The sequence below is a fragment of the Diorhabda carinulata genome, chromosome 4, assembly GCF_026250575.1.
Source record: "Diorhabda carinulata isolate Delta chromosome 4, icDioCari1.1, whole genome shotgun sequence".
In the NCBI taxonomy this organism is placed as follows: domain Eukaryota; kingdom Metazoa; phylum Arthropoda; class Insecta; order Coleoptera; family Chrysomelidae; genus Diorhabda; species Diorhabda carinulata.
The window spans coordinates 11,605,785-11,632,710 of NC_079463.1; the positions used below are offsets into that span (position 1 = coordinate 11,605,785).

At 33.3% G+C, this 26,926-nt stretch overlaps 1 protein-coding gene across 2 annotated transcripts; it reads right to left on the bottom strand.

Annotated features, from left to right (window-relative positions):
- Positions 1 to 1,643: 1,643 nt before the first annotated feature.
- Positions 1,644 to 25,748, bottom strand: LOC130892973 (dual specificity protein phosphatase 22). Of its 2 annotated transcripts, none has more exons than XM_057798732.1 (6): positions 25,656 to 25,748; positions 13,792 to 13,908; positions 12,659 to 12,783; positions 3,307 to 3,478; positions 2,578 to 2,893; positions 1,644 to 1,943 (listed from the first exon to the last, which is right to left on the bottom strand). In XM_057798732.1, exons 1-6 carry the CDS (start codon positions 25,674 to 25,676, stop codon positions 1,762 to 1,764), a joined length of 933 nt encoding a protein of 310 aa, XP_057654715.1. In that variant the 5' UTR covers positions 25,677 to 25,748; the 3' UTR covers positions 1,644 to 1,761. The 2 variants fall into 2 exon arrangements, with proteins under 2 accessions (XP_057654715.1, XP_057654716.1); XM_057798733.1 differs by lacking the exon at positions 25,656 to 25,748 and adding an exon at positions 14,842 to 15,077.
- Positions 25,749 to 26,926: the final 1,178 nt, after the last annotated feature.

Genomic DNA, 26,926 nt, shown 5'->3' on the forward strand with positions numbered 1-26,926 from the left:
AAATTTCGACAAATCACTTTCGCTGGTACCCACCAGAAAAATAATACGAACGAATAAACGAAAATAATCAAAAGTAAGCTTTAAAAAAATATGTAGTTGACATGAAAAAATGTTTGTTCGCGAAAAATTGCCTCGCCTGCTTCTTTGTCACGTTAATGTTTCGAGTATCATTTTGCCAGTTGGACTATAATATTATTATGTATAACGACATATTCAAAAATATATAACACTTCTTAATTTCGTTGGTTTCCGAACATTTAGATCATGATACGATTAACCAAATTATAATTTCCGAAAAATCCTACAAAGAACAACAGTTTTGAAGGAAATTCAAATCTCCTGGCTACGGCACCAAAGGTCGCATTAGAAGAACTAGACCAGAATCTAAGGAACCTAACGTAATAAATTGTTAATGCAATATAACGAAGGATGCTTTTCAATAGAATTTACGTCAATACTTTTCTTGTACAAATTAGAATTTATCTGAAAATCGTATAATTTCGCACATAGGTAACCAAATTCAGATCTCTATATTTAAAAAGAAGAAAATGGTAAGAAAAACATTTTTTTTTCGATTGGAACTTTTGGAAAGTGTATTAATATTGTTTAAAAAGGAATTTTCCCAGTCCCCAGTGCTGCTGAAAGTAAAATAGGTTCAAAAAAAACCGCACGGAAAAGAGTACTAATTTCCATTCTTTGGCCACTTTTTAAGAAATTTAAAATCTTTTTCTTCATAAAATTTGTATATTGTTTTAACGTATTAGAAGATTTTTGTTGTAAAATTATTATTGCTATCGTGTTTGATGCTACCCTACTTTCCCTTACGTATTCTTGTCCGTTATGAAAGTTATCATAACCTATAATCTCTCTCGAACTATGTTTTTGATTTTTCTTGATATAATCACTGATGTAAAAGGCAATGAGCAAGAAAGAAAATAAAACTGAATGATAATAACATATTATTACATATAAATATTGAGCATGAAGAACTATTTGGTTTGGTGGGTCTTACGGAGACATGGACGGTGCTAGATATTTAAAAAGGTGGGCTGAACATATTGTAGAATAAGATAGAAAAAATAAATAAATAAAGATAAGTAACCACTTACATATTAAAATAATTATTTGTACGCTTAAAAATTGATGTTTATTTAATATACACTAGGGATCTATACGAAATATCTAGATTTGTTCATCCAAATATATGACTTTTTACTTAAATTCCAAAATAAAAAAATTTACGTTTAGCTCTACTTTAATAATTCTGAATATCTTTTGATCGTCTTAGATCCATTTGCTTCGTTCAGAATGTATTCCGAACATGCACCAATGTTTAGTTTGACACTCTTACATTATATGGTGTATCTAACGTTCTTTTCAACGCCATTACTAATTTTCAAACTATCAAGCAATCAACAGTGTACCTTCGCCATCTTCATGAATATCCAGAAATCTTTCGATCAGGTCTAGTACGTCGGATTGGTTACTGACCGCTCCATTAGTGTCAAAGTCTTAACCTCAATGTCAGGATAAACTTATGATTGAAATTTTCAATTAAAAATAGTGAGTTCCCCTAGTACTTTCTAAATATGTGAGCTGATAATTACTTCTCAAATGTTTTTGCAATAATTTTTAAAACAAACTCAACGAAAAGACAACTTTTACTATTTTTACAATATTTAGTTATAAGGAATACGCCAAAATGTATAATTTTAAATAAAATTTTCCAAAATCGTCACGTTTTAAACCATCCCCTGAAGGTTATAAGTCACAATCATCTTCTCTTAAAGCAAGAGGTACTGCAATTTTTTCTGGGCCCAAACCCCGACGTTTCGGCGATATTGATGGACTTCCTAAGGGCGTAGATGGGGCGGTTAAAGTTCCAGATGATCCCATTGTACTAAGATCAACTTTTGATCCGGATCGAGAAGGTGGAGCAGATCCTACAACGCAGTAATTGAATTCACAGGATGTAGATTATCAGAGAAACTTCAACTTTGACAACTAAACTTTTGTCCGAAGTAACATGTACACAGTGTGATTCATTTAAATCGTCTGTAAATGTGACACTCCGAAGAAAATTGCAGGATTTGACTTAGTGTAAAAGCGACCATAAAAAGTTGACCTAATGTAAGTGACCTAAAGGGATGACCTGGTGTAAAAGCGCGACCATAGAAGGATGATCTAGTGTAATAGCGACCATAATAAGATGACCTTATGTAAAAGTGACCATAAAGGGATTATCTGATGTAAAATCGTGACCATAAAAATATGTACTAGTGTGAAAGTGACCATAAAAAAATAACCTTGTGTAAAAGTGACCATAAAGAGATGACCTAGTGTAAAAACGCGACCATAAAAAGATGACCTAGTGTGAAAGTGACCAAAAAAAATGACCTAGTGTAAAAGCGACCATAAAGGCTTGACCTGGCGACCATAGAAGGATGATCTAGTGTAAAAGCGACCAAAAAAAGATGACCTAATGTAAAAGCGACCATAAAAAGATGACCTAGTGTAAAAACGACCGTAAAGGGATGACCTAAGCAGTTTTGATTAAAATGTAGTTAAATATCTTACCGGTAAAACTTCTTAGACCCGACGGACTGGACCTGGGTCTACTACTACTCGTACTGCAACTACTACTCGTACTCGTGGAACTCGGACTTCTTCGCATTTCGGATTGCGATCTACTACTTCTTCTTCTAGTACGTTTTTGAGTACTTCCGGATCGGCAAAGTCCGGTAGGACATTGTTCACCTAAGGCACATTTTCCTTCGCATATCGATCGCGATTGTAACAATTCTTCGTAATTATTGAGCATTAGAGAACATTGCTCTTGATCTCTATAAACTAAAGCTAAACTAGGAAAACGTTCTTTTAAACGTCTCCTTTCCTGAAATGAAAACCGAATGAAATTATAACAATATTTGGGGTTCAAACATATATCTTCTAAAATTATTCTATTCTATTAATGTACGCAGTACATTTATCGGTGCCACTAGCGGAAAAGATATTTCTACTGAGGTGCAAAGTAATTTCGAGCAATATGGTGGGCAGGTTCACGAGTAGCTTTTATCAGAAATTTGAAGATGAGCCAGATTCATTAACCAACAAAAGTTGTGCTCTAAGTCAAATTGATTGAAGATGTAACAATCAATCATTACCAGCTAAAAGAATTTTCCTCTTCAGAACACGATGATGTGACAAAGTAAAGAAAAAATGAGCTTCAAAACTAGGTCATGAATGAAAACTAAAAACATCATCTAATCATGAAAACATGTTATAATATTTCACTGTTTAAGTTACCTCAAGTAATCTAGTGCATTCGAATTCTTCTAATTGCTTTTGGAAACCCAAATTCGGATTGGCGACTGCTCTTCCAGCTCTAACGACTTTCAAAGCTTCTTTCCAATTCAATGTAGTAACTGTCATTATATAAGCAACAGCTACAGTTACACTACGAGACATTCCTGCAAGGCTAAAAAATATATTTAACGATTATGAAACATCATGAGTTATTGGGTTCTTTTAGTAAATAGAGTGCGTTCGTAGGCGTCAGTTTTAAGTCTCAATAAGTTTTACCAAAGTTTCAACTTGCCCCTTCGATCAATTTCATTATAGTAGAGCTCGAATTAGTTAGCTCAGAATCAGCGTTCCATTTCGAAGAGTAGGAGTAGGAAGATTGAGACCACGGAATCGGATCACTTTTTATCAATGAACTAGTAACCACCCTACACCTACGCCTGGATATTGGCTTTAAAAGAAGAGCCGAAACGTCGAGAATTTTCAAAATTCCAATGCGATTCAACCAGTGGACCTAGCTCTACTGTTCATAACGTAACATAACCGCAGAAACCTTGCCATAGTTTCTCTGTTATATCTCCTGCTTTTCCTTATTTTCCTCTTCAGCTTTTTCGTGGTCTTCAGATTCTAGATTTATCTTGTGGTGTCCACTTGAGGACCTGGTCATAAAAATGGTTATTTCGGTTAATTCCCAAATAATTTAGAACTACCTTAAAAGTTCTTTATATTTACTGTTATTGAAGTGAACCTTCCCTATTTTTTAAGGTAAAATCCACTTGTATTCAGCAAAAATGGATTCTCGTTTGGAAAAAGTGAATTACAAATTGTACATGTTTCCTGTTAAGATCAGAAATTCCAAATTGTAATTGTAAGTATGTAATAATCGATCTATAGCGTTCGTGGTAGATGATGATGGTTTGTCGATGTCCACTCCAAATAGTGATTTGTACTACATATATTAACCATTCTACGTTGTTCTGATGGAACGGTGACGACATCTCCAGTTATTCTGCAAAAAATGCGATGTGCTCGAAAAACTTTTGTTGGGTTTGGCTCATATGGAAAGAACCATATAGTCGATTGTCTTATAGACGTCTTTTGAAGCACCGCGATTGAATTTTTTCAGCATTTCATAAAAATAGTTATTTCGAGTGGACATTCCCAAATCATTTAGAACTACCTTAAAATTTCTTTGTATTTATGATAATAGAAGTGAACCTTCCCTATTTTTTAACGTAAAATCCACTAGTATTGAGCAAAAATGGATTCTCGTTTGGAAAAAGTAAATTACAAATTGTACATGTTTCCTGTTCAGATCAGAAATTCCAAATTATACTGATGAGATTAAGAGTTATGCATTTCTTCTATGGTTATTTTTTTGTGGTTCATGCCAAGTATGTAATCATCGATCTATAGCGTTCGTGGTAGATGATGATGGTTTTGTCGATGTCCATTCCAAATAGTGATTTGTACTACATATATTAGATATTTCGGATCTCATTTGGATCGGTATCGTTCCAAATTCGACAATGTTGCTTGCTGACATACTCCTTCGTCAAAGAATTGGACATTATCGATACCCATGCAAAAGTCACGACCCAAAATTCTTCACATTGTTGACTGAAAAATGGCAATTTCTTGCGAGGGTTGCGAAATCGACTGCACATACTTTCATAAACGGAAGATATATGAGAATGGTATAGAAATATCTGGCCCAACAAAGAAAAGACAAAAAATATATTTATTTTTCTTCGTAATCTCCTTGTAGCTTTCTATAATAAGAATCGTCAAACTCCTCTAAATAGGCATTAACTATCGATATCACATCTTCATTGTTGGAAAATCTTTCACCGCCGAGCTATTTTATCAAGTCTATGAACAGAAAATAATCCGAGGGGGCTAAAGCTTACATAATATCCGCCGTTGATAGTTTTTCCTTTTTCTAGATAGTCAATGGAAATTATCCCACGCGCATCCCAAAAACCAAAAATCGATTGTGTACTTTCTAATACGTTGGTATTTCCTCGTATTGTATAGTAGACACAAATTTATGTTTGTGTAAGGTTATATCCGTTAATAGAGACTGTGTTAAATATACTGAAATATGTGAAAGCTAATTTGACATATGTAGCAGCAATCAATCTTAAAAGTATTTATTTGAAAACGCAACTTTTTGTTAACAGGTTCTCCCGACGTTGGTAATGAAAATGGCGAGCTGATCCCTGTTTTCAGCCACTCGAAACAATTGTTCGATGCTATGTATGCTTGTCTATTCCCAGATGTCTCTTAACCAGGAGATTTGTTTTCTTTCTACGCCTCTGCGGCCCTCAACTTCAAAATAAGTTGTAGTAAACGTTAACGGTTTCCTCCAGGGACATAACAGTTTTCGGTATTTAACTGTCGGATCGATTCAATTCTGCATTCAATTTCCTTATCCGTATCAAATTGCTCTGTGATGTAGCGTCCTAGGTATTAAAAAATTTCCAACGTTATGTCCATTTATCTGTAGTGACGCGATTAGCTAAGCCATAAACTACATCTTAGCAACAATTATATTCAGTCATATTTCCTCTCCCACTACATTTTAAAGACCCTGCAGATCATCATCAGCATGGCGAATTCTAGTAGTTCTACTGGAATGTCACCACCCCCAGATACTGGGGTTTTTTTCGTTGAACAGACCAGTCACTTCTCTGACCTTATTGAAGGTATTATGTATTTTCCCTTGCATCTATTCGCCTTTCAATTTTTGGCAGACTCAATTTTGATCTCTAATTCTTTTTGGTTCGTATATCCTGAGTACAAAGACTGGCTTACTTATGTGCAACTGGGGCCCTGAAATTTTGCCCAATAGCTCCACTAAAAGTGATTCTAAATCTCCCACCTCTCCACGTAATACTGGAAAGTCTGGCAGAGAAAACATCAGTTAAAATGTTGAGAGACGAAATCATCAAAGAAAACCCGTTTCTAAATAATGACCAACCCTGGAACATGCCTCAGGACGTTGCATCGAAAAAGTTTACCTTCGAGAAAAACTTCACCTCAATAATAAACTGTGAACGCAAGTGGTACCAAAATACTATACAAGAAATGAACAGAAGTGCCTTGGAATGGTATACGGACGGATCAAAAACAGCAGACGCAACTGGAATAGGAATGTATGGGTCTAGAACCAAGCACTCTGAAATTCTGGGTAGCGCACCAAGCATTTTTCAAGCAGAAATCTATGCAATTGATTAATATGTTCATTTCAATCTAGAAAGGAACTATCGCAAACAGGATATCATCATCCTATCCGATAGTCAAGCAGCCATTGAAGCTCTAAGCTCTAGTTTAGGATTGCCTAGAAAAATTAAACGAGCTAGGCAAGAAAAATAAAATTACCCTACAATGGATTTCGGAATACAGAGGGCAGACAAGCCCTTCATGGGACCTGAACCCGTCTGTGGTATCAGCTACAGAACAATGGAAAAAACACTGGAAAAGAAGGTAGATAGGAGCAAAACAAATTATTGGGACAAATTGGATGATATTGGTGTGGTTTCAACCACAGAATGCTCGGTACCACATGTCATACAGATCATGATGGTGATTAGAATTGGCCCTTCAGATCGTTTTTTATGCGGTTCTTCAGCATTTATGCAGAATGGTCATGGAAAATTTCGACAAACGAGTGGAGGTCTTTTGTCTAATGTGTTCCAAAAAGTAGCCTCACACTATGGACTTAATGATTCAATAAAAAATTTGTTTTCTATTTGAAATCTTGCGTTAATTTTGGGATATCCATTATATTCTTAACGTAGTCTTCCTTCAGTTGTTGAAGACTATAATTTGGATATCGAAACGCACGAGCCTTTATATGTTCGTTATTAAATCAAATAAACCCAAGATTATTTAAGGAAAAAATAAATAGATCATGTATATATGCCTCGACGAATATTGTATTAGATACATTTTAAAAAACGTAAAAAATCCAACGGGGGATGAGACAGGCAAAGACTCTTCTGGGAAACTATAACCAGAGTAGATTTGCTGGATGTAACAACCTATGTAAGAACAATCTACGACTAGTAACAGAAGTTCTAATAAGGCACTGTCGCCTCAACAAACACTTGAAATAGAAGACGAAGATCTCTGGTAATTGAAGCCATCCCACATTCTAGACTTTTTAAAAGTAGTGGGATTAATGAATCAGCTGAAAACACTGGGTTCTCCAGTATCGCAGCAAGAAAGTGGGAAACAATAGATCCTTTGGGTCGCAGTGTATACGAGAACCCAAATCATTATATACATATATATTCTTCTGTGTTGTTTTCGCATTTTCTTCTGTTCCATAAATTTCAGAATCTCTTCATTCATCCATAGCTGAGTTTTTGGTTTGGTGCTGTTCTTTGAATTCTTTTCCATCATTCTAGAATGTGTTTGCGAAATAGTTTCCATGTTTTGTTTACTGTATCACTTTTTATTACAGTAATTGTACCATTTTTTAACTTATTAGTGTCCGAATCGTTTATGTTCGTTTGTTTGCTTTTTCAAGGTTAATTTTTTGTCGGGGGCTAGTAAGTTATGGTCCGATCTTCTCACCCTGAGAGGGTGTGACTTTTGTTTTTGAACGTTTTGATTATTAGAACACACAACTAGCCTTTTAAATAAATAAAATAATTTTAAATAATCCCCCCTTCCACTTATAATGACTTGAAATAGGATATTTTTATTTCTCGATAATTTAGCTGTCTAATTCCATTTTTGTTTGTTATATTATAGCAATTAGAGCAGATAAATTATAGTGTTATACGACATTATTTATTAGTAGGTAAAACCGATCGATATATCTCTGGAATATCGTATATAATCAACGTAGGTTTTTTATTGGGCTATGCGTGATTTTTATTTCCTTACGGGTAAAATAAAATTCACGATCTTGTCGATTTTGTGTTGTTTCTCATTATTCAACATAATTAACCCGACACAAACAATAAAAAGTACAACTTTTTTTCATAACCTATTTTTAAACTTTTAGATTTATCAAATAAAATTACGATTTTTTTTTAAACTTATTGCTGTTTTCTAAACAAAATGCTCACCAAAAAGTGACAGTTAAGGATGTATTTCCTTTTTCGACAATTACATGTGAGTTCTCAGAACCCCAAAAGCGAAAATTAACAACCCCATAAAGGTGAAAGAATGATTTGTCAGAAAAAATCAACAGCTATTTGCTGATGCTCAATAATCTATTCAATAAACTCTCTTCGTTATGTATGATCATTAGGCTTCAGTTGTTGTGTCGATTGAATTTTATAAGCATGGAGACGAAGATCTTCATTGAGAGCTTCTTGAAATTCAACGGATCCTGTCTCACGGAATTTTTTAATGAATTTCTTCACAGTTTCCAAAATTAAAACACTATTCTTATTATTTTGCATGAAATATAGTCGGAATCGTTGGAATTAATTAAGACATGTTGTTCCGTCGTGTAAAACTTCATTTTTACTAACCTTAAACTGTCAGCTGTCGATTTGTTTTTTTTTCAGGGTTGTCAACACTTTACTCTATAAATGGCGACATATTTGAATCTTGTCTTTATTCTGGGACACCTTTTGTAATTATCCTTACTGTTTACCCAGAAACCAAAGTATTTAAGTTTATAACTTGAACAAAACGAGTTTTGAGAATATTAATTAATTAATAAAAGAGAAACACCAGGGACAATCTGTTTATTTTGAGATGCCACGTAACTAGACTACAGTTGAGTTGCTGTTATCACAGACTAAATAGTAGTACATACGCTTCGACATCGAAATATGAATTTATCTATGTGAGCGCTTTGATCTACTTTTATTTCGAGGTTTGTTCGAACAACAAAGTACAATGGGTGTTTGGCGATGAAAGTACTTCACGAGTAGCTTTATATCGAATTTTAAAGACGATGGATATCTCTAACATTGCTAAAATGATACGTATAATGTAAAAAGTTCCAAGATGCGTCTATGAAGCGATTGAGGTAACTCTTGATGATGAAATTCAATTTCACATGATTTTTGGTAAACAAATGCTGGTGTACCATTCAGAATTAACCGTACTACGTTGTTCTGATGGAACGGTGATGACATCTCCAGTTATTCTGCAAAAAATGCGATGTGCTTCGTACTCGAAAAACTTTTGTTCGATTTGCCTCATATGGAAAGAACCATATTGTCGATGGTCTTATAGACGTCTTTTGAAGCACCGCGATTGAATTTTTTCAGCATTTCTTTGCACCAATCGACAAGAGTTTTTTTTGAGCGATTGTGAAATTATCCAGTATCCAGCGCGAACAAATCTTTTTCACAGCTAAAATTTCAAGCAATATTGAATGTATTTGAGTGGAACTAATACCCAAGTATGTCTCAATCTCACGGTACGTCACATGGCGATCTTGCAATATCAGTTTATGCACAGCAACGCTGTTTTCTGGCACAATAGTCGATTTTGGACAACCTTCACGGAAATCATCCTGTGATGGCTCGAGATGGTGCTGTGTCACCAAAAGTCGAAGTGATATATGATGACAAACTTTATGATTGTAATGTCAAATTTGACATATTAACATCAGTGTTGTCATATCTCAAAACTTAGTAGCAGCCCTCTTATCAGTTTCAATGAATCGCGATTTTTTCTATACAAATAATGTTGTTTTCAGTGGGTTTGGGTTCTTTATTGAGAAATGATGAAGTTTAAAGTTGACAAAATGTTCAGTTTATTGAACAGAGTTTTAAAAAAATACCTTTTGAATCGACTGACAATACTTGTTTTGATTAACAAAACTCTTGCTAAACAATCGTCGGATTGTTGCTCAATATTTAACAATTCTTAAGATTACAAATTGGAGCACGTTTGCCTGTCGCCATTTCATTTCTCTTTTTCGCTGTCGCGTGAACATATCAAAAAGTGCTTATCGCCTGCCAACTTAACTAAATTAAAAATTAACATGAACATGGTTACCAACTTTGACTTTTTATAAAACAAAATAGGGTCAAGGTTGGGATAGGTCGGGTCAGCTGTCAATTTAATCAATTCTCAACAAATATAGTCATTAAGAAGGCCAATTTGTGAGAGAATAAGAGAATCAGGAGGAGAGACCCACCTTTGCTTCATAGACTTTGAGAATGCTTTAAATAATATATACAGGAATTATATAATGTAAGATCCTATAAAACAGAGAAGTAGATAGAATAACGGAATATATAAAAATATAATGATGGTAAAAGAATCAGAAACGAAATGTCAAAAACATTCAGGACAACGGGAGAGGTAATACAGGAGTGTATACTAAGCCTAATGTTTTTTTTCGATTATTTTTGATAAAAGTTTACAATAAGCAAAAAACACAAACTACAAGGATTGTAATGTCGATGTATTAGGAACTAATCGCTAATTTAGGAATATGTTAAAAGCTTGATATATACAACACCAGTAAACAGAAGGAACGAAATGATCGATAGAATAAACTTCCATTGTGATGAAATGAGGCAGAATCTTGGAATACTCTTCCATGTTCAAAGAAATATCTTCCGTAGACTATGGTAGCTTTATTTATGTAACTAACACGCCGTTGGACAGTATGCAATTAAATTAGAAATGTTTTATGTGTTTTAATACCTCCTGTAAGTATTTTCAATAAATAATTACAATTTATGATAATTTTTTTCAGAATGTCTCTTTATGGCAAACGGTTTCTTTGATATGTACAACGATCTACAAAGCTACATATCTCTTAGACCGTCAAGCCCCGGAACACCCTGAATTTTTTTCACTAGTTGTTAACGAACAGCACCAATGATATGATTATACCAGAGACACTCTTTTCTATTTTATTTAACTTATTTCTTCTTAGTTTACCCTTCACAAAGACCTTTGTCTCTCGGTTTTTACCTTTTAATGTAATTCTCACAACTTAAAAGTTTGAAGCTTTTGACAGATCTTTGCCCGATTTCAAATGAGTAACAATTTTATTCGCATGAAGATAATGTAAAATTGAAATTCATCATTAATAATTGCCTGAATCGCTTCATAGATGCATATTGAATCTTTTGACATCATACGTATCATTCTCGCAATCTTAGTGATATCTGTGACAATCCATGATTCTCAATTCGGCGTCGTCGACAAGAATTTCAAATTTCGAGAAGCTCTCAATAAAAATCTTCGTCTCCATGCTTATAAAATTCAATCTACAACACAAAATCTGAAGCCTAATGACCATACACAACGAAGAGTGTTTGTTGAATGGATTATCGAGCATCAACAAATGGATGTTGATTTTGCGAGCAAATACATTCTTTCACCTTTATGGGTTTTGTCGCTTTTGGGGTTCTGAGAACTCACATGTGATTGTCGAAAAAGAAATTCATCCACAACGTTTCACTGTTTGGTGTGAATTTTGGGCTGAAGGTATAATTGGACCAGACTTCTTTCAAAATGAGGCTGATCAAGCAGTGACTGTTACAGGTGCTCGATATTGCTACATGATACAGTTGCCGAAATTGGATGGATGATATTGAAGTGGTTCCAACCACAGAATGATCGGTACAAACCATGAAACACTTCAATTGATGCATGAGACATTTCCAGGTCGTGTACTCTCTCGTTTTTTATGCGGTTCTTCAGCATTTATGCAGAATGGTCATGGAAAATTTCGACAAACGAGTGGAGGTCTTTTGTTTAATGTGTTCCAAAAAGTAACCTCACCCTATGGACTTGATGATTCAATAAAAAATTACATTCAAAAAACAAACATTTGTTTTCTATTTGAAATCTTGCGTTAATTTTGGGATATCCATTATATTCTTAACGTAGTTTTCCTTCAGTTTTTGAATACTATAATTTGGGTATCGAAACGCACGAGCCTTTATATGTTCGTTATTAAATCAAATAAACCCAAGATTATTTAAGGAAAAAATGAATAGTTCATGTCTATAGGCCTCGACGAATATTGTATTAGATACATTTCAAAAAACGTAAAAAATCCTTACGCGTTTCCACTTGTAATTACCAATTATAAAAGATGTGTGTCTATACAAAGAAACTAATCGATGTTACGTAACGTAATTCAATGTACGTCGCGGAATATAGCCAGGAAGTAGTTGTTTTTTCATTAATTCTATTAATAATCTCATCAAATATTTCATCATTGAGGTATTTATGAAAATATAACGCATATTAAGTCTTATACTTTGAAGGATAGTGTATAAAGACATTGTAGCTCGAAATTCCCTTGTTATTTTCATACGTGTAACTATGTTATTCATTATTAATAGATTTTCCCTTGTTCCATCGAGAACAATGCCCTGTTGTATTGAAATAATTGGATGCTTACCAATGTATGAGGACATTTCCATCTCGAATTCGGGCCGCGTGAATGAAATCGTTACATAGAGAGAAATATTGAGTTAAATTTTGATCTGGAGAATCGGACGCCATCACGCAAAGATAGTGTTTATCCTGAAACAGGAAATAGCGGAATTATATTTACCCTTGAACAGATGTTACATTTTATATTGGGGCTTTTGGGTTTACAATATGGGAAAACCGTCACCTGTTCGATTAAACTTTCCTTATATAAGGTTTTCGTTTGCCGATAATTTCGATGTTTTCTTCCCTCAAAACAATACGTCGCGAATAAAAACTTGGATTTTCAGATGTTGCAAATTTGTACAAAGAATTTCTTACCATTAAAACGTGTCTTCGCGTACATAAAAATCACTTGTTGGACAATGTTTGTTTTTCGGGAATACGTAACGTCCTGGGATTCTTACTGCGTGCTTCTCTTATTCGTTCAATATTTTCTGGTGTCCTTACACTTCTTATACAGTATGTTTCCAGTCGATCTGAAGTTTTTCACCCATCTGAAGATTTGGTTATTGTTAGGAACAACTCCATGTCGACCGACATCACATCTCTAAGAAACTATATACCAGATACGTTGCAAGGCCCAATGCTCCATAGTGAGTAACTGAAATGGCTGAAGAGGTAGGTCAAAAATGAAATGGTTGGACAATGTCACTGTGGGAATTACATGATGATGCGCTAAGCCAAAGGACCTAATGATATGGAGGTCCATTGTTGAGAAGGATTTTGTATTAACATGTAATTGTCCCGTTATATTCGCAATGCTAATTGTTTACTCCTACGGCTGCTATAGCTTCGTTTCATATAGTATCATAACAATTTATAATCTTTAGTTTGCCTCAAATAAAGAAAAAGCCCTTCGTAGGAATTGTACCTTCAAAAACGGTCACAGGTGAACAGAAACAAAAAATATATACATATAATCAAATAGCCAAACTTTAGCTTCAGATAACATATCAGAACAGGACCGGCTTCACGGTCTATATCAGTGTACGAGTTCGTGACAATACGGTGAAAAATCTAACTTGTGTCAATTGATTCAAAAATGATCGAATTGACGATAACAACATTACATACTTTGATATATGTTAATTTACTTACCGAATGTATCCTTCTTGCTGTATCATGGATAGCTAAAATATGTGTAATGTTATACTTTGCAAGTTGCGCAGCGTCCTTAGAATCTCTATAATTTCCAACGTAAAGCCCTGGTAGCACCTGGAATTCAAATATGTCAATTTTGTATATTGAAAATAAGTTTTCTTGGCAATAGACCAATAGAAAATGTTCTACACCAACTGTTACTAAATTCGTTTTTTATTAATCCGTACTTTACGATTAGAAAGAAATTATTTATGATGTTATATCAGAGTTTACCTCCTGGATCAAAAAAATTATGCTAAGTGCAATGAAAATGAAAGAGCAATACATTTCAGCAGATTATTTTTAACAATGGTGGTAAAGAGTGATAAAAAGCCTCCGAAAGAATCAAATAATTCGATTCGATTCTTGGAAATCTCTAGTAACAAAATAAAATAATTACAAATAGTCGTCGCATCCGCCAAACTTTGAATTCGAGAACAAACTAGAGCTGGACCAGCTTCACGATCTTGATTAGTGAAAATGGTGGTAAACAGTGTCAAAAAGCCTTCGAAAGAATCAAATAATTCGATTCGATTCTTGGAAATCTCTAGTTTGACGAAAATAAACAGAAATCCCTTCTTAGAAATTGTCTTTATAAAAACGATCACAAAAAGGTTAACAAAAACAAAATAAAATAATTACAAATAACCGTCGCATCCGCCAAACTTTGGTTTCGAGCACATACTAGAGCTAGACTGGCTTCACGGTCTATATCAGTGAAAATGATGGCAAATATAATAAAAAGCCTTCGAAAGAATAGAATAAGTTTAATAGATTCGTGGAGATCTATAGTTTGCCACAAATAAACATTAATTCCTTCCTAGAACGGTCACAAAAGGATGAACAGAAACAAAATAAAATAATTACAAATAGTCGTCACATCCGCCAAACTTTGCATTCGAGAGCAAATTAGAACAGGACCGGTGACAAAAAGTGATAAAAAATCTTCGAAAGGATACAATAATTTGATGCGTTGGGTCTTTATAATAAAATACGAGTGTTTCCAACCTTAAACTGAAGATGTCAAAACTTATCAACATAAGAAATATATTTGCTTATGCTTTGCTTTTACATTTCGATGATCACAATGACTATACTTCACGAATTGGTTGACCAACCACCGTATTCACCAGATCTGACCTACAACGACGGCCAATCGTAGAACAAAAGTATAGAATTTCACTACTCAGTAAACACGATCTTTTTAAATAAAAGATCTGGTTGCGTTTTGCAGTGTTGTTTTTACTGCATAAATATTTTAATTATCAATTAATTTTAGTGTTGTGGTCTAAAGGCTTGTACACACTTGTAGACTTCGTCGCGGGATATAGTTTAGTCATTTTTCATTTACACAATTGTTATGAATTGTTATTAATTATCTTTCGTGTGCATCACATTTGAATTTCGACCTTAAAATATCAAAAGAAATTGCTCTTTTTCTTTTAGAAAACAGTTACCTTATCAGAAATGAATATTGATTTCCCATTTAAAGTCAACAGTAATATCTTGACCTTGAACTAACCCTTACGAACCAGACGTTTGTTTTACAATAAAATTTATTTTTCATTGTTACCATGAAAAGACACGAAAAACGTTTCAAAAGTTCCTTTTATACAACGAAGTTATTTAAATTAATTTCAATGTCATTTACGGTCAATAAACTCTTAAGTTTAGAAAATTAAACATGAAATTAATCAGCATATTATCAATAGAATAAAATATCTATATTCAAGTGAATTAGACAGGAAAGAATTGTTGTTGTAAGCAATTACTTGAACTAGCAATTATCATCAAAATATTCGTATATTATTCTCTATTTTGTATATTGTATGCTTACTAAGCATAACAGGAAATTAGCATTGATAAAAATAAGAACAAATAACAAGAGACATGATAATTTCGTGAAGAAAAACAGGTATATCGGGAGTTTGCTTTAATTGTACCAAATAACATCGCTGACAACAGTTTTGAATAGATCGTTTGCTAGAGAGATACTGATGAGATACAATAACATCGAAACCGGTCATTGGATTACAATTTTTGCAATATCAATCAGAAATATCTATATCGACGAAAGTTTATATAAATCTGACAAATACATTACTTTAAAGACATGTAAAAAAATTGACATATTTCAGTCTTTATCAAAATACCTGTTTTTCGTAATTTTTTTTATTGAAGGAGATCTAAAATCAGGATGATTTATCCAGGAAAACGTGTAAATTGCACTAGAAATGCTACATCCCATGGAATGGTTCTCGACTCTCCAGCAATGTTGGAGAAAATCCACAAAGTGATACTGGATGATCTACTGAAAGTGCGACACAGTAGGCATTTCAAAAAGTGCGATACATCGCATATTATCTGAAAATTTGGTCACGAGAAAACTGTGCACAAGATGGGTTCCGCGTTTGCTCACAATGGAACCAAAACAGTGTCGTGAAGATGTCCATCGAGTGTTAGCCATGTTACAGAAATACAGCCACTTCGCACTAGAAATAAAAAAACATTCAAAAAATGGATCAAAAAGGGAGAACCGGCTCCAAAGAAGGCAATAACCGTTCCATTTGCAGGCGTCGGTGTTTTTAGAAAGGAAAAAACCATCAACGGCGAGTATTATGCGAACTAATTGCAGCGTTTGAGTAAATAAATCAAGCAAAAATGGCCGTATTTGGCTGGACAATGCACCAGCTCACACTGCAATTGACAAAATTAATGGATTAAAGTTTGAAGTTCGTCGACTTTCCGCGTAACTTTCACAGTACGAGGTGTGGCTATTAAGTAACGAGACTAACGTTGCTGCAGAAAAAGTAGGCATGCGCTAAAGGTTAACTATAGACAAACTATTGTAGCCGCTGCCTTCGATTGTATAAGGGTTGTTTCTTTGTTTTGGTCGTAAAAATAGACCAACGGATTTCGCATGGAACTAAACCTTATAATTTATTGAAATAAGGATATGGTAATGAATGTTTACCGCGTCCACGTGTTTTTGAAAGGTTTAAGTGTTTTTAAGATGTAGTCCAGTCATCTTAGGTCAAATTAGGTGAATATCTCGGAAAATCGACATACCCAGTATATTACCACATGAAATCTTGTATCTTATATTATATTAAAACTATTCTCAAAATTCACATATAATTGGATGATTGCAAGTTTTAAAATCAGGGCTGAAAGGTCACAAAAATCGAATTCAATTCTCTATAACTTATATAATTAACATTTTTGTATACCTTAAACTGTTTTCGAGATAGAGGACGTGAAGAGCGCGATCAGAGAATTATCTGAGGTCAACTGGAAGTCTCGATCAAAAACTCGTAATATTAAGGTTATAGTTTATTACTAAATGTATAATTATCATTTTTCATTAACTTTTAGATCGAGTTCATTTCTTCTTTGTTAATTATCTATGTTTAAGTGTTAATTTATTTAATAACGTGTCATTTTATAGATTTATTATTGTCAAAATTAATAAAAATTTCGAGAACAAATTCTAATTTCAATTCTCTTCTTCTTTTTCTTCTTCTTCTTTTTCATCATCTTCGTCATCGTCCCTCTGCTGCAGAATTTGAAGTTCCTCTTAATTACCGTCTTCAACGACGTTTATCTCCAAGTCATTTATGATTTCTAGGTCTAGTTTCTATTATCATTAATATCAGTCTGATATGGTACATTGAAACAAGCTTGTCTAATACATTGGTCGTAAGCTAAAGAGCACCAGGTGGTAAAATAGTCATGATAGGTTTCAGGAATTCGTTACGCATTGTCCGACCCCATTCCTGGGTTCTAGATCATGCCCTAAACAAGTTTGAATTTGATAATAAACGCGATTGAGCTGTTTCACTCGTTGGTGGAATATTTGATAACTGTACAGGTTTATTCGACTTTGTTGACTTAGTGCATATAATAGGGGTCCGATTCCCAAGTATAATTGTTAAAGTTATGAAAGAATTTAAGAGTTTACAGTTTCTAAATAAGATGTTATTAATTATTTTCTACTTCGAGTGCTATTGGTGTAAATTAGAATATAATTATAATGTAATTAAGTATGTTCCTTATTAATTTTTCAATTACCGAAAGATTATGATTGTTATTGAATTGATATATTTTAGAATTATCAGAAAAAAAGATTGAATTTAATCTTAAACTAATCAAAAAATGATAATTATATAATTAGCAATAAATTATAATCTTAATATTTCGAGTTCTGGATCGGGACTACCAATTGACCTCAGATTATTCTCTTACCCCGCGCTCTATCTCGAAAACAGTTCAAGGTATGAAAAAATATTGAATATAAAAATTGTAGAGAATAGAATTCACTACAATACTTGCGACGATCCAATTATATGTGTTTTAGGTTGCCAAGATACAAATTTCTACGTGGTAATATACTGGGTATGTTGATTTTCCGAAGTCAACCCCCTATAACGACTGGACTAATGGCTTAGAAGATGTTGAATATGATTCACGTTCGAGTCGCCCTTCCATGTCAAAAACGGATGAAATTATCGAAAAAGTAAGTAATTTTGCTCGATCTGAATCTATAAGAATAGACAAAGAATAAAAATTTTAATATGCGAAAAGTGTGTGCAAAACTGATGACAAAAATTCTCACATTTGATCAACAAGAAGCTCGCTTCGTATTGACAATTTGAATGCGATTGAAAATGACTCAAGCTTATTAGGAAAGGTAATAACATATAACGAAACGAATCTGCATTGAAAGGAACAAGAAATGAGTCTGTTGAAGCTGTGTGTCGTGAACGCACCTCGTATATATGTATATATCTTTCTTGTTATTAATCTGTTCGCCGCATATACTGAATTTTGTTACCATAGCAACAAGCTGTATTGTGATTTCTATTTTTAGACCTTTTTTTTGCTGTCGTCCGTCGGCTAGCGCTGGGCCGAAAGATAAATAGAAAAAGAAATGTAACATTTGCTTTTTGTCCTTGGTAGCGTGTGATTATTAGCGCGCTACTATCTTATAATATATTTATATATTATGTATTTTGGTTTATGTCAATTAGCAAGAGTGGATAAATGTTTTAGTTTCAAAGTACAATTTAGTTAAATAGTAAATACAGTCCACTACTTATTTGTTTATAGTTTAATGATGTAGTAAAGGTGAATAAGAAGAAAGTTTAGTGTTTTATTTGCCATTACAAATGAACTAAAAAATAACGTAATCAGGAATCTCCTGCACACTGTGAAAGGAAAAGCGATGCGCGTCATGAAGGAACTGATAGACTTTTGAACAATAGAAGAGTCGCTTGAAGTGATGTAATGATAACAAATAAATATAAATAATATCAAAATAAGATATTTTATATCACAAGTCTCTTTTCTTGGGATTTCAAAAGTGTAATATTCATAGAACCAAGATTCATATTCAATATTATACTAACTTTCTGACACATTTTGATGTCGAAACACAACCACAATTGTTGAAGAAGAGAGTTTTGTTCCATTGCAGGTTGTTCACCTTAATAATCTGCTCAAATTCGGAATAATTATGAAAGAATAACGAACCGAAAGATAATAGATAATACTTAGTAAAGGGTGAATGTTGATGTAATCTTGTGGTTCTACTATTTCTTGGTTTAAATCAGTTCCATAATCCATTACACAGTTTTAATCAACTTTCTATGTAAAATAATGTGGCTTAAAATGGAACATTCATTTCCTAACTATCTATTTAAATTAAACAGCGGAATAGGGCGAAGTTTAGGTACGTTTTATAATAACTATAGAATTTTGCAGTCAATTATATTCTCTGGAACCCATCCAAATTATAATCAATACAACTCGAATTACGAAATGTGGTTGAAAGTATAATATGTGTTGATTTTACTAACAACACAGTAAAAAAATAACAAAAAAATTAATAGAACTTATGCTGTATTAATTCTTCTAAGAATTAATCTTATGCTAAAGAGAAACATAAATCGTGAATCGAGAAACCAGCTTAAGAACTGCCACTACTGATGGGAACCATTAGGATCTGTTAATCATATAGTAAAGTGATACAAAGTGTCCCTTATTTCACCCTCCATTAAAGTATCGTCTCAAATCACCTATTTTTTGTCTTATTTTAATGTAACTGTGAAGAACCACATATTTCTAGTTATTATTGTATACGTTAAGATTTATTACTAAAGGCTGAACATTCCTAATGGGAACCAACCTCATAGTTAAGTGATTCCAAGAGTTCCTTAGACACTTGAAGTTCCATTAATGTATCAAATTACTTACTTGACTCTAATCACCATAATATCCATTTCTATAATTAGTTATAACTTTTGTTTACAGTAGGATTTAGTATTTAAGACGGCTTGTACACGGATACTGGGTTCATAGTAATTTAACATTCGTTGAGTACAGTAGTCAGATTATTGAAACCACTTTATTTATGTATAGTTTTGCTTAATAAATAGCGCAGTAAACTATTTATTCAAATTAATCCACAGAAAACCTACAACAACTGAAGACAAATATTTAAATGTTTGTTTTATGTTAGAAGTAGATCCACATTTCTGAAGTAGAAAAATTACGAATTTTAGAAAAGATACAGTCAAAAAAAGAGGATTACAGCAGATGCTCAAAATATTGTCCATTTACTTCGATACCACAAGCCATGGGATTTTCAAAACTTGCAATACATTTTGCAAAATTCCTGACTGCTCAACTCTTTTTATCACTGTGGTAATCCTAATTTTCAATTCCTGATTATTGGTAGGTTTTGTTTTATAAACGATGTTTTTTAAGTGACCCTACAGGAAATAGTCTAAAGGATCCATGTCGGGTGATCGCGGGGGCCATTCGATAAAACCACGCCTTCCAGTCCATCTTCTGGGAAACTACTTCTTTAGTTATTGCCATTATGCCGATTTACGTTTCAATTAATACAAAAAGTGGCTTCATCGCAAAACATAGCATTACTTTTAAAATTTGGATCGTTTTGATTGTAACATGTTTTCATCATTAGGTCTACAAACTCACTCACGTAAAATTTTCATTATTGATGTTTGCGAAAATAACAAGTTCCTGGATATTTGTCTAGTACTCAAGTGTGAATCGTCCTCTTACAGGATACAAACATCTAAATATTTGTTTTTAGTTAATGCAGTTTTACTGCGCCCTGATTTGGATAAATCTTTTACTGAACCAGTTATGGGATTTCGGTTAGGATATAAATTATTAAAGATTAAACGTTCCATTGTGACTTTCAATGAACTTCAACAATAATAATTCATTGAAACGCCAAATTTGTTATTGTAGCAGTCATAGCCACCTAAATGTATTATCTTAACTTCCGCGGAGATAACGCAAATGTGGATATAACTCCGAAATTATGGCATTTGGTTATAGGGAACATTAGATGAAAAATATATACAGGATGGTCCATTTGAAATAAGAAAGTTCATTATTACAACAATGCAAATACCACCATAATACCGGCCGTATCACAAGAAACTTGTACACACAAAGTTATGTCGTTTTCGAGATAATTGAGGCGTTCCATACATAAAAAAACTCACTCTGTATATGCAATAGAAAAGAAATATTGAATTACAACGATGTTTTTCTTTTATTTTTTTTTTATTTTCAACGCAACATATATTTTATATGATTCATAATTTTACTATTGGGACCCAAACGAACCACTCACCAATAATATTGATATTTTGCAAAAATCAATAAATAAGATGATCATTTATTTAAATATTTATTTTCCCCGTCAAACTAAATCAATAACTAAAATTTTTTGGTACAAATATTATATGAATTATTAAAATAAAAAAATCATATCGAGAGTTTTAAATTGGTACAAGCTTTTTTAATGTTCGTATGAAATTTGTGTTTTGACATAATAATTTCCCATTTAACATTATTTAAATTTGAAAACAAATGTGACCCAGACAGACATATAATCTCTTGTGTCTAATTTAACTCATCCCTGGTGTGAACCATTGGGATCTGTTAGTCATTTAGTTGAAGGATATAATAACGTTCCTTATTTTTAACTTCAATTAACGTATCCTCTAGGATTACCAAATTTCTGTCTCATATTAATATGACTGTGAAGAATCATAAATTTTCTGCTTAAATTCAAGGTATACTGTATAGTAAACGATCTTAATGGGGACCCACATCGTAGATGATTGATTCCGGGTGTCTCTTGGACCCTTGAGTTTCTATAACGTATCAAATTAGTTTTGATATTTTAATACAACGAATATGGTCAAACATCATTGGTTAGCCCGAAGATACATTACAGTTTTAGCGCCGTATCTCAATTAATGTGTGTTCGTCAGCAGTCTGCTTCGAAGCGGAAAGTTCATCTCGCGATATTGACTATGAAGCGCATCAACGATAAAATCGTATCAAACGTCTATTAGAGGTCTTAAAATAGATGCCAAGGATTTTATTCAACAAACGCATCATTAGTAACGTCCAAATGTGGGATTATAAACCCCAATAATCAAGCGAATTGCGCCCTAAAAAAGAGCCGAAACCGAGTAAAGTAGAGTGCACAAACATGCCCGACTAGTTTAGAGTCAACCTCAAAAGAATAGAGTGTCTGCGATGATAGTGACTGAAGGATAATTTTTTCCCGCTTTCGATGTCTTCTACACCAAAGTAAATCGTTGTTATTTTCACTTTGAGTTGTCTATGTAACTCTGGGTTTTCGCCTGTATAGCTCTTTAGAATTTGTTTTTGGAGATGTTGTTTTTTACAATGTTCCGCACTATGCTTTCAAGCTTATGTGCCTGATCTGTACATTACAGATTTAGCTCTACTTAATATAAACAACTGTGAAGGCAAGACTTTGTGTATTTATAGCTTTATACTCCCGCTTTTTCCACTACACAATTTTTCTAAGGCTTTCGATTTTGCGAATTATAATATTTTGATTTACAAATTGCAATACTACGGTTTCAGGGTTAAAACCTCTCGCATTGTTTAAGTCATACCTTATCAACAGAAGTCAGCTTGTAAAGGTTGATACAACGATGTCTTCTTGAATGACAATAGAATGTGGAGTGCTCCAAGGCTTAGTACTAGGCCCTATTTTGTTTCTTCTGCTAAAAATTAAGTTTCTCCTGTTTGCGATGAGATCAGTTACCAAAGAACTGAACTTATCTTCTTAACAGTCTATTATGCCCTTATTGAGTCGCATCCCCGATATGCCCTATCCTTCTGGGGTATGTGTGGTGCTACTCAATTTAAGCGAATCTTCAAACTACAAAAGAGAGCTGTTAGATATTTACCTGGACTAAACAGCAGGGCTCAATGAAGGGAGCTCTTCAAATTATTGAAAATTCTGCCTCTTCCTTCATATTCATCTTTGAATCTGTTTGCCTAATTCGTAAGCACGCTTCTCCAATTTCAGAAAGGTCTATCCACATAGGAATGCGGAGCACGACCTTTACCTACCTACTCCACGTTCAGAATTAGATAAGGGTTCAATATTTTACAATGCAAAAAAATGCACAATCACTTGCCAATTTAAAACAAATGAATGTTTGTATTTCGCAATAATTTGAGGGCATATTCACTGGAAAATGCCTTCTACTATGTAAACGATTTATATCCTAATAATAATATTTAATTCCGGGCCTTAATTATTACCTATTATTTCTGTATATTGAAATTTTATTTTATTTGTATCTTTATTTAGTTATTTTTATGTTTGTTTTTTAGTTTTTACAAGGTTTTGTCTACAAATTGTAACAATTTTTTGACAATAAATTATTTCTCTCTCTCTCTGTCATTATTAGTGACATTGCTCGAAGCTGTTTCGATATCCAAAAAGGATCCATTGTCATCTCTTTGTCGACTATCGAGTTAATATTTTTAGATCTTCCAACGCAAAATTCATAAATCTGTTCCTAATATATCTATCCAGAAGCCTTTCTAGCATCTTCAGAAATTTTATTAAGTCATTTGACTTAGGTATGAAGTCTGATACTTTGCCAAACTGCCTTTGAGGATCTTAAGCAATGTTTTGTACACCGACAATTTCTTTTCCTATTATGCTATTGTGTGTCATATTTATGATATGATAAAAAAATCGATGATTTTTAGTTGAATTATCGCATTCAAAAAAAGTATTATAATGTATAAATTATGAACGCAACTAACCTCCAATCGATATGGAGGCATAAAAGACCTTGAAAATACGTATGAGCTATTCTTTTTTAACAAATCAGCATAAATGAAAAATGAGAGTGAGAATGATTCAACAACTTTTCGCCTATAGATTTCTTGACATTGTTCTCAAGATTTAAATACGAGGAATAGTAAGAAAATTTCTATAATATTTCATAAAATTGATTTATATTCGTTTTAAAACGAATTTTAAATCGCTCAAATATAAGGGAGACAGACTATACTTTTGATATGCCCTATGAATATATTTTTTCTTCAAAATAAGTTAGGTTAGGTGAAAAGTTTCAAAAATCTTGTCCCAATGGCTCTTTTTGAGACATCAATACTTGACCAAGTGGAATTAAATAATTTCTCTCCATAATAGACGCTAGTATAAACAAGAACTGGTTCTGGTTGATCTAGAAACTTGACTGCGTTTAACGTTCACTCCAAAATAAAACCATTAAAATGCGTAAAAGCTTCCAGAAATATCTTTTCCACAATGCTAACCATCAACGCTTGTTCGTTTTATCTTTTACTGTCAGTTCGTAGAGTTTTTTAGCAAATAGATTTAAAGAAATTGGTTTACTCTGGTTAGAAGATACAAATCATATGTTAATAGCTTCATTTACCATTTTATCTAGAGTTATATGTAAAATATAGGGTTTCCTGGTTCATTTTTAAAGCTATCCGTCAATGATAAGTCTCAACAAGCAAGTTTCAACTTGCTACTTCGATCAATTTCATTATAGTAGAGATCGAACGACTACACAGTCAAGTTGTTTTGCAAAATGTCTCAAATTGAGTTATGGAATTTTTGACTAGCGAATGATTAACACCAATACAAATCAAAAATTAAATGGAGGCTGTTTACTATGACTTGTGTACATCATTTTCAACAATTAGGACGAGAATCATTAGAAGATGACGTACGTGCGGGAGATCCTGTGACGGGTTATGATCCGACATCCAATAGAGATTTACTAAGATAGTTGCGTCAAAAAATTATCGAAAAAAAGGCGCGGAAAATCAGCCGATGTGTGCGGTTTCTTCATGACAATGCTCAAATCCACACTGCTTCATTTTCCAAGGCTATTATAAACGAAAGTGGCTTCACAGAGATTCAACACCCCCACATAGGCCTGATCTAGTCCCGTCCGACTATTTTTTTGTTCACAAAGCTAGAATATGAGTTAAAGGATGAAATATTTAATACGACGATGAAATTAAATAAGCGGTGGAAATAGATGGAGAGTGTATTAAAAAATAAACACAGTTTTTCTTCATTTCTTCACTACGTAGATTTGCATTTGAATATCTGTATTCCTTTATAGGAATATAATATAATGAGAAAATTTTGATTCAAACACCCCGAAGCATTTTGCACAAAGGAAACTTTATGAAAAGTATTCTTCTTCATTATATAACGATGCAATTTATGACAATATCAATTTTTATCATCAAAACACTTATCATGTTTTGATTAGATTCTTCACATTTCAGAATTTTCTATCTTACAACAAAGTATCAACAATTTTTCCACATTCTAAAAATACCTTTAAACGCTAAAGCCCAAAAGAAATAAGCATTTGTGGCACATTTTGTTTAACACCATGAAGAAAACTATTGACACGCGAGTGAGTAAAAAATTTCAACCTAATACTCGCCTTATTCATACCATTCCCCATGCTGGCGGGGAAGCCGCGGTAAGCTTTTCAGCCCCCGTTTCGGCTGCTCCTGTGCCCGAACGCGATACAACTGAATCTAGGACTTTAAAAGGAGGTTTCCAGAACGGTTTCTACTACATAGAGATGTGCCGTTATAACGGTAAATGCTGCCAAATTTTTGGCGCGAAATTAATACAAGCTTCGATACTCAGGATATTCACAACTTTAAGTAAATAAGGAATAATTTGAGTTTTACGAAAAATTCATTTTGAATGTTGACTCTGTTGAAATAAAGATGTAACTACAACGTTTTGACTACCTACTGTACGCTCCTGACTTATAATTCTAGAGCATTGTAGAAACTTCTGCAACTAAAGATAGAGCTACTTACTATATTTTATAATTTCCATAATTTTATAATTATTACCAGCGCGGTTAAATGGGGGAGGCATCTGTAGCTTCCACTACATTAAAATAGGTCCCTTAGATGGCGTGCGACTTTCTACCCGTTATAATATGAACGTATATGTCACAAATAAGTAAAAATAGTTTTCTATTATCACATAAAAATATGCCTGCCGGGAAAATCACGTAAAAAATGTGTACTAGGTAATTTTTAGCTAAAGAATTATAAAGAAAGTTTTTTTAGAAAATATTGTGATCTGCTTACCATAAAAATACAAAATCATGACTTTTGACTAATAACTAGATTTCTTTAATCATATTTTCACGTGAAAAATTAATGTTTCATCAACGTTTATCAATTTTTTTCCATATTTACTCAACTAGGGAAATTTATATGTCAAATATGTGTGAAATTATAATTTGAATTGATTGGCTACCTATCAAATTCACCAGATCTGGTTCCCAGTGACTTTCTCCTGTTACCTAACCTAAAAGTTTGACTTGCAGTTAAGCGATTCTCCTTACACAAGGACATAAACGCCCATATTTGGAGGAGTAAGACTGCAACTGTTTATTTTAATGGTTGAAACGCTTGGAACATCACTAGACTAAGTATATAAACTTAAAAAGAGATTGTGTTGAAAAATAAGAATGATTCGATCCGATTCGACTTTTTGAACTGGATTTATGAATTACCTTTCCTAAATCGAATATATACAATTGTAGACTAAATAAAAACGTAAACATCAATTATTTTCGACTAAAAAATAGCTCCTCCCCCTTTTATCGTTTTATTCATAAATCCAGTTCAAAAAGCCGAACCGGAACTTAAGCAATCGATATCTGGAATCTCGATAAATGGATTC

What these genes read in the sequence shown, in the direction of transcription:
- LOC130892973 (XM_057798732.1), bottom strand. Translation starts at nt 25,676, where the DNA reads ATGGGGAATGGTATGAATAAG. An exon ending in AATGCACTAGATTACTTGAG is followed by an intron (nt 2,894 to 3,306) that starts GTAACTTAAACA and finishes TTTTCATTTCAG; the next exon opens with GAAAGGAGACGTTTAAAAGA. An exon ending in GGGTCTAAGAAGTTTTACCG is followed by an intron (nt 1,944 to 2,577) that starts GTAAGATATTTA and finishes ACTGCGTTGTAG; the next exon opens with GATCTGCTCCACCTTCTCGA.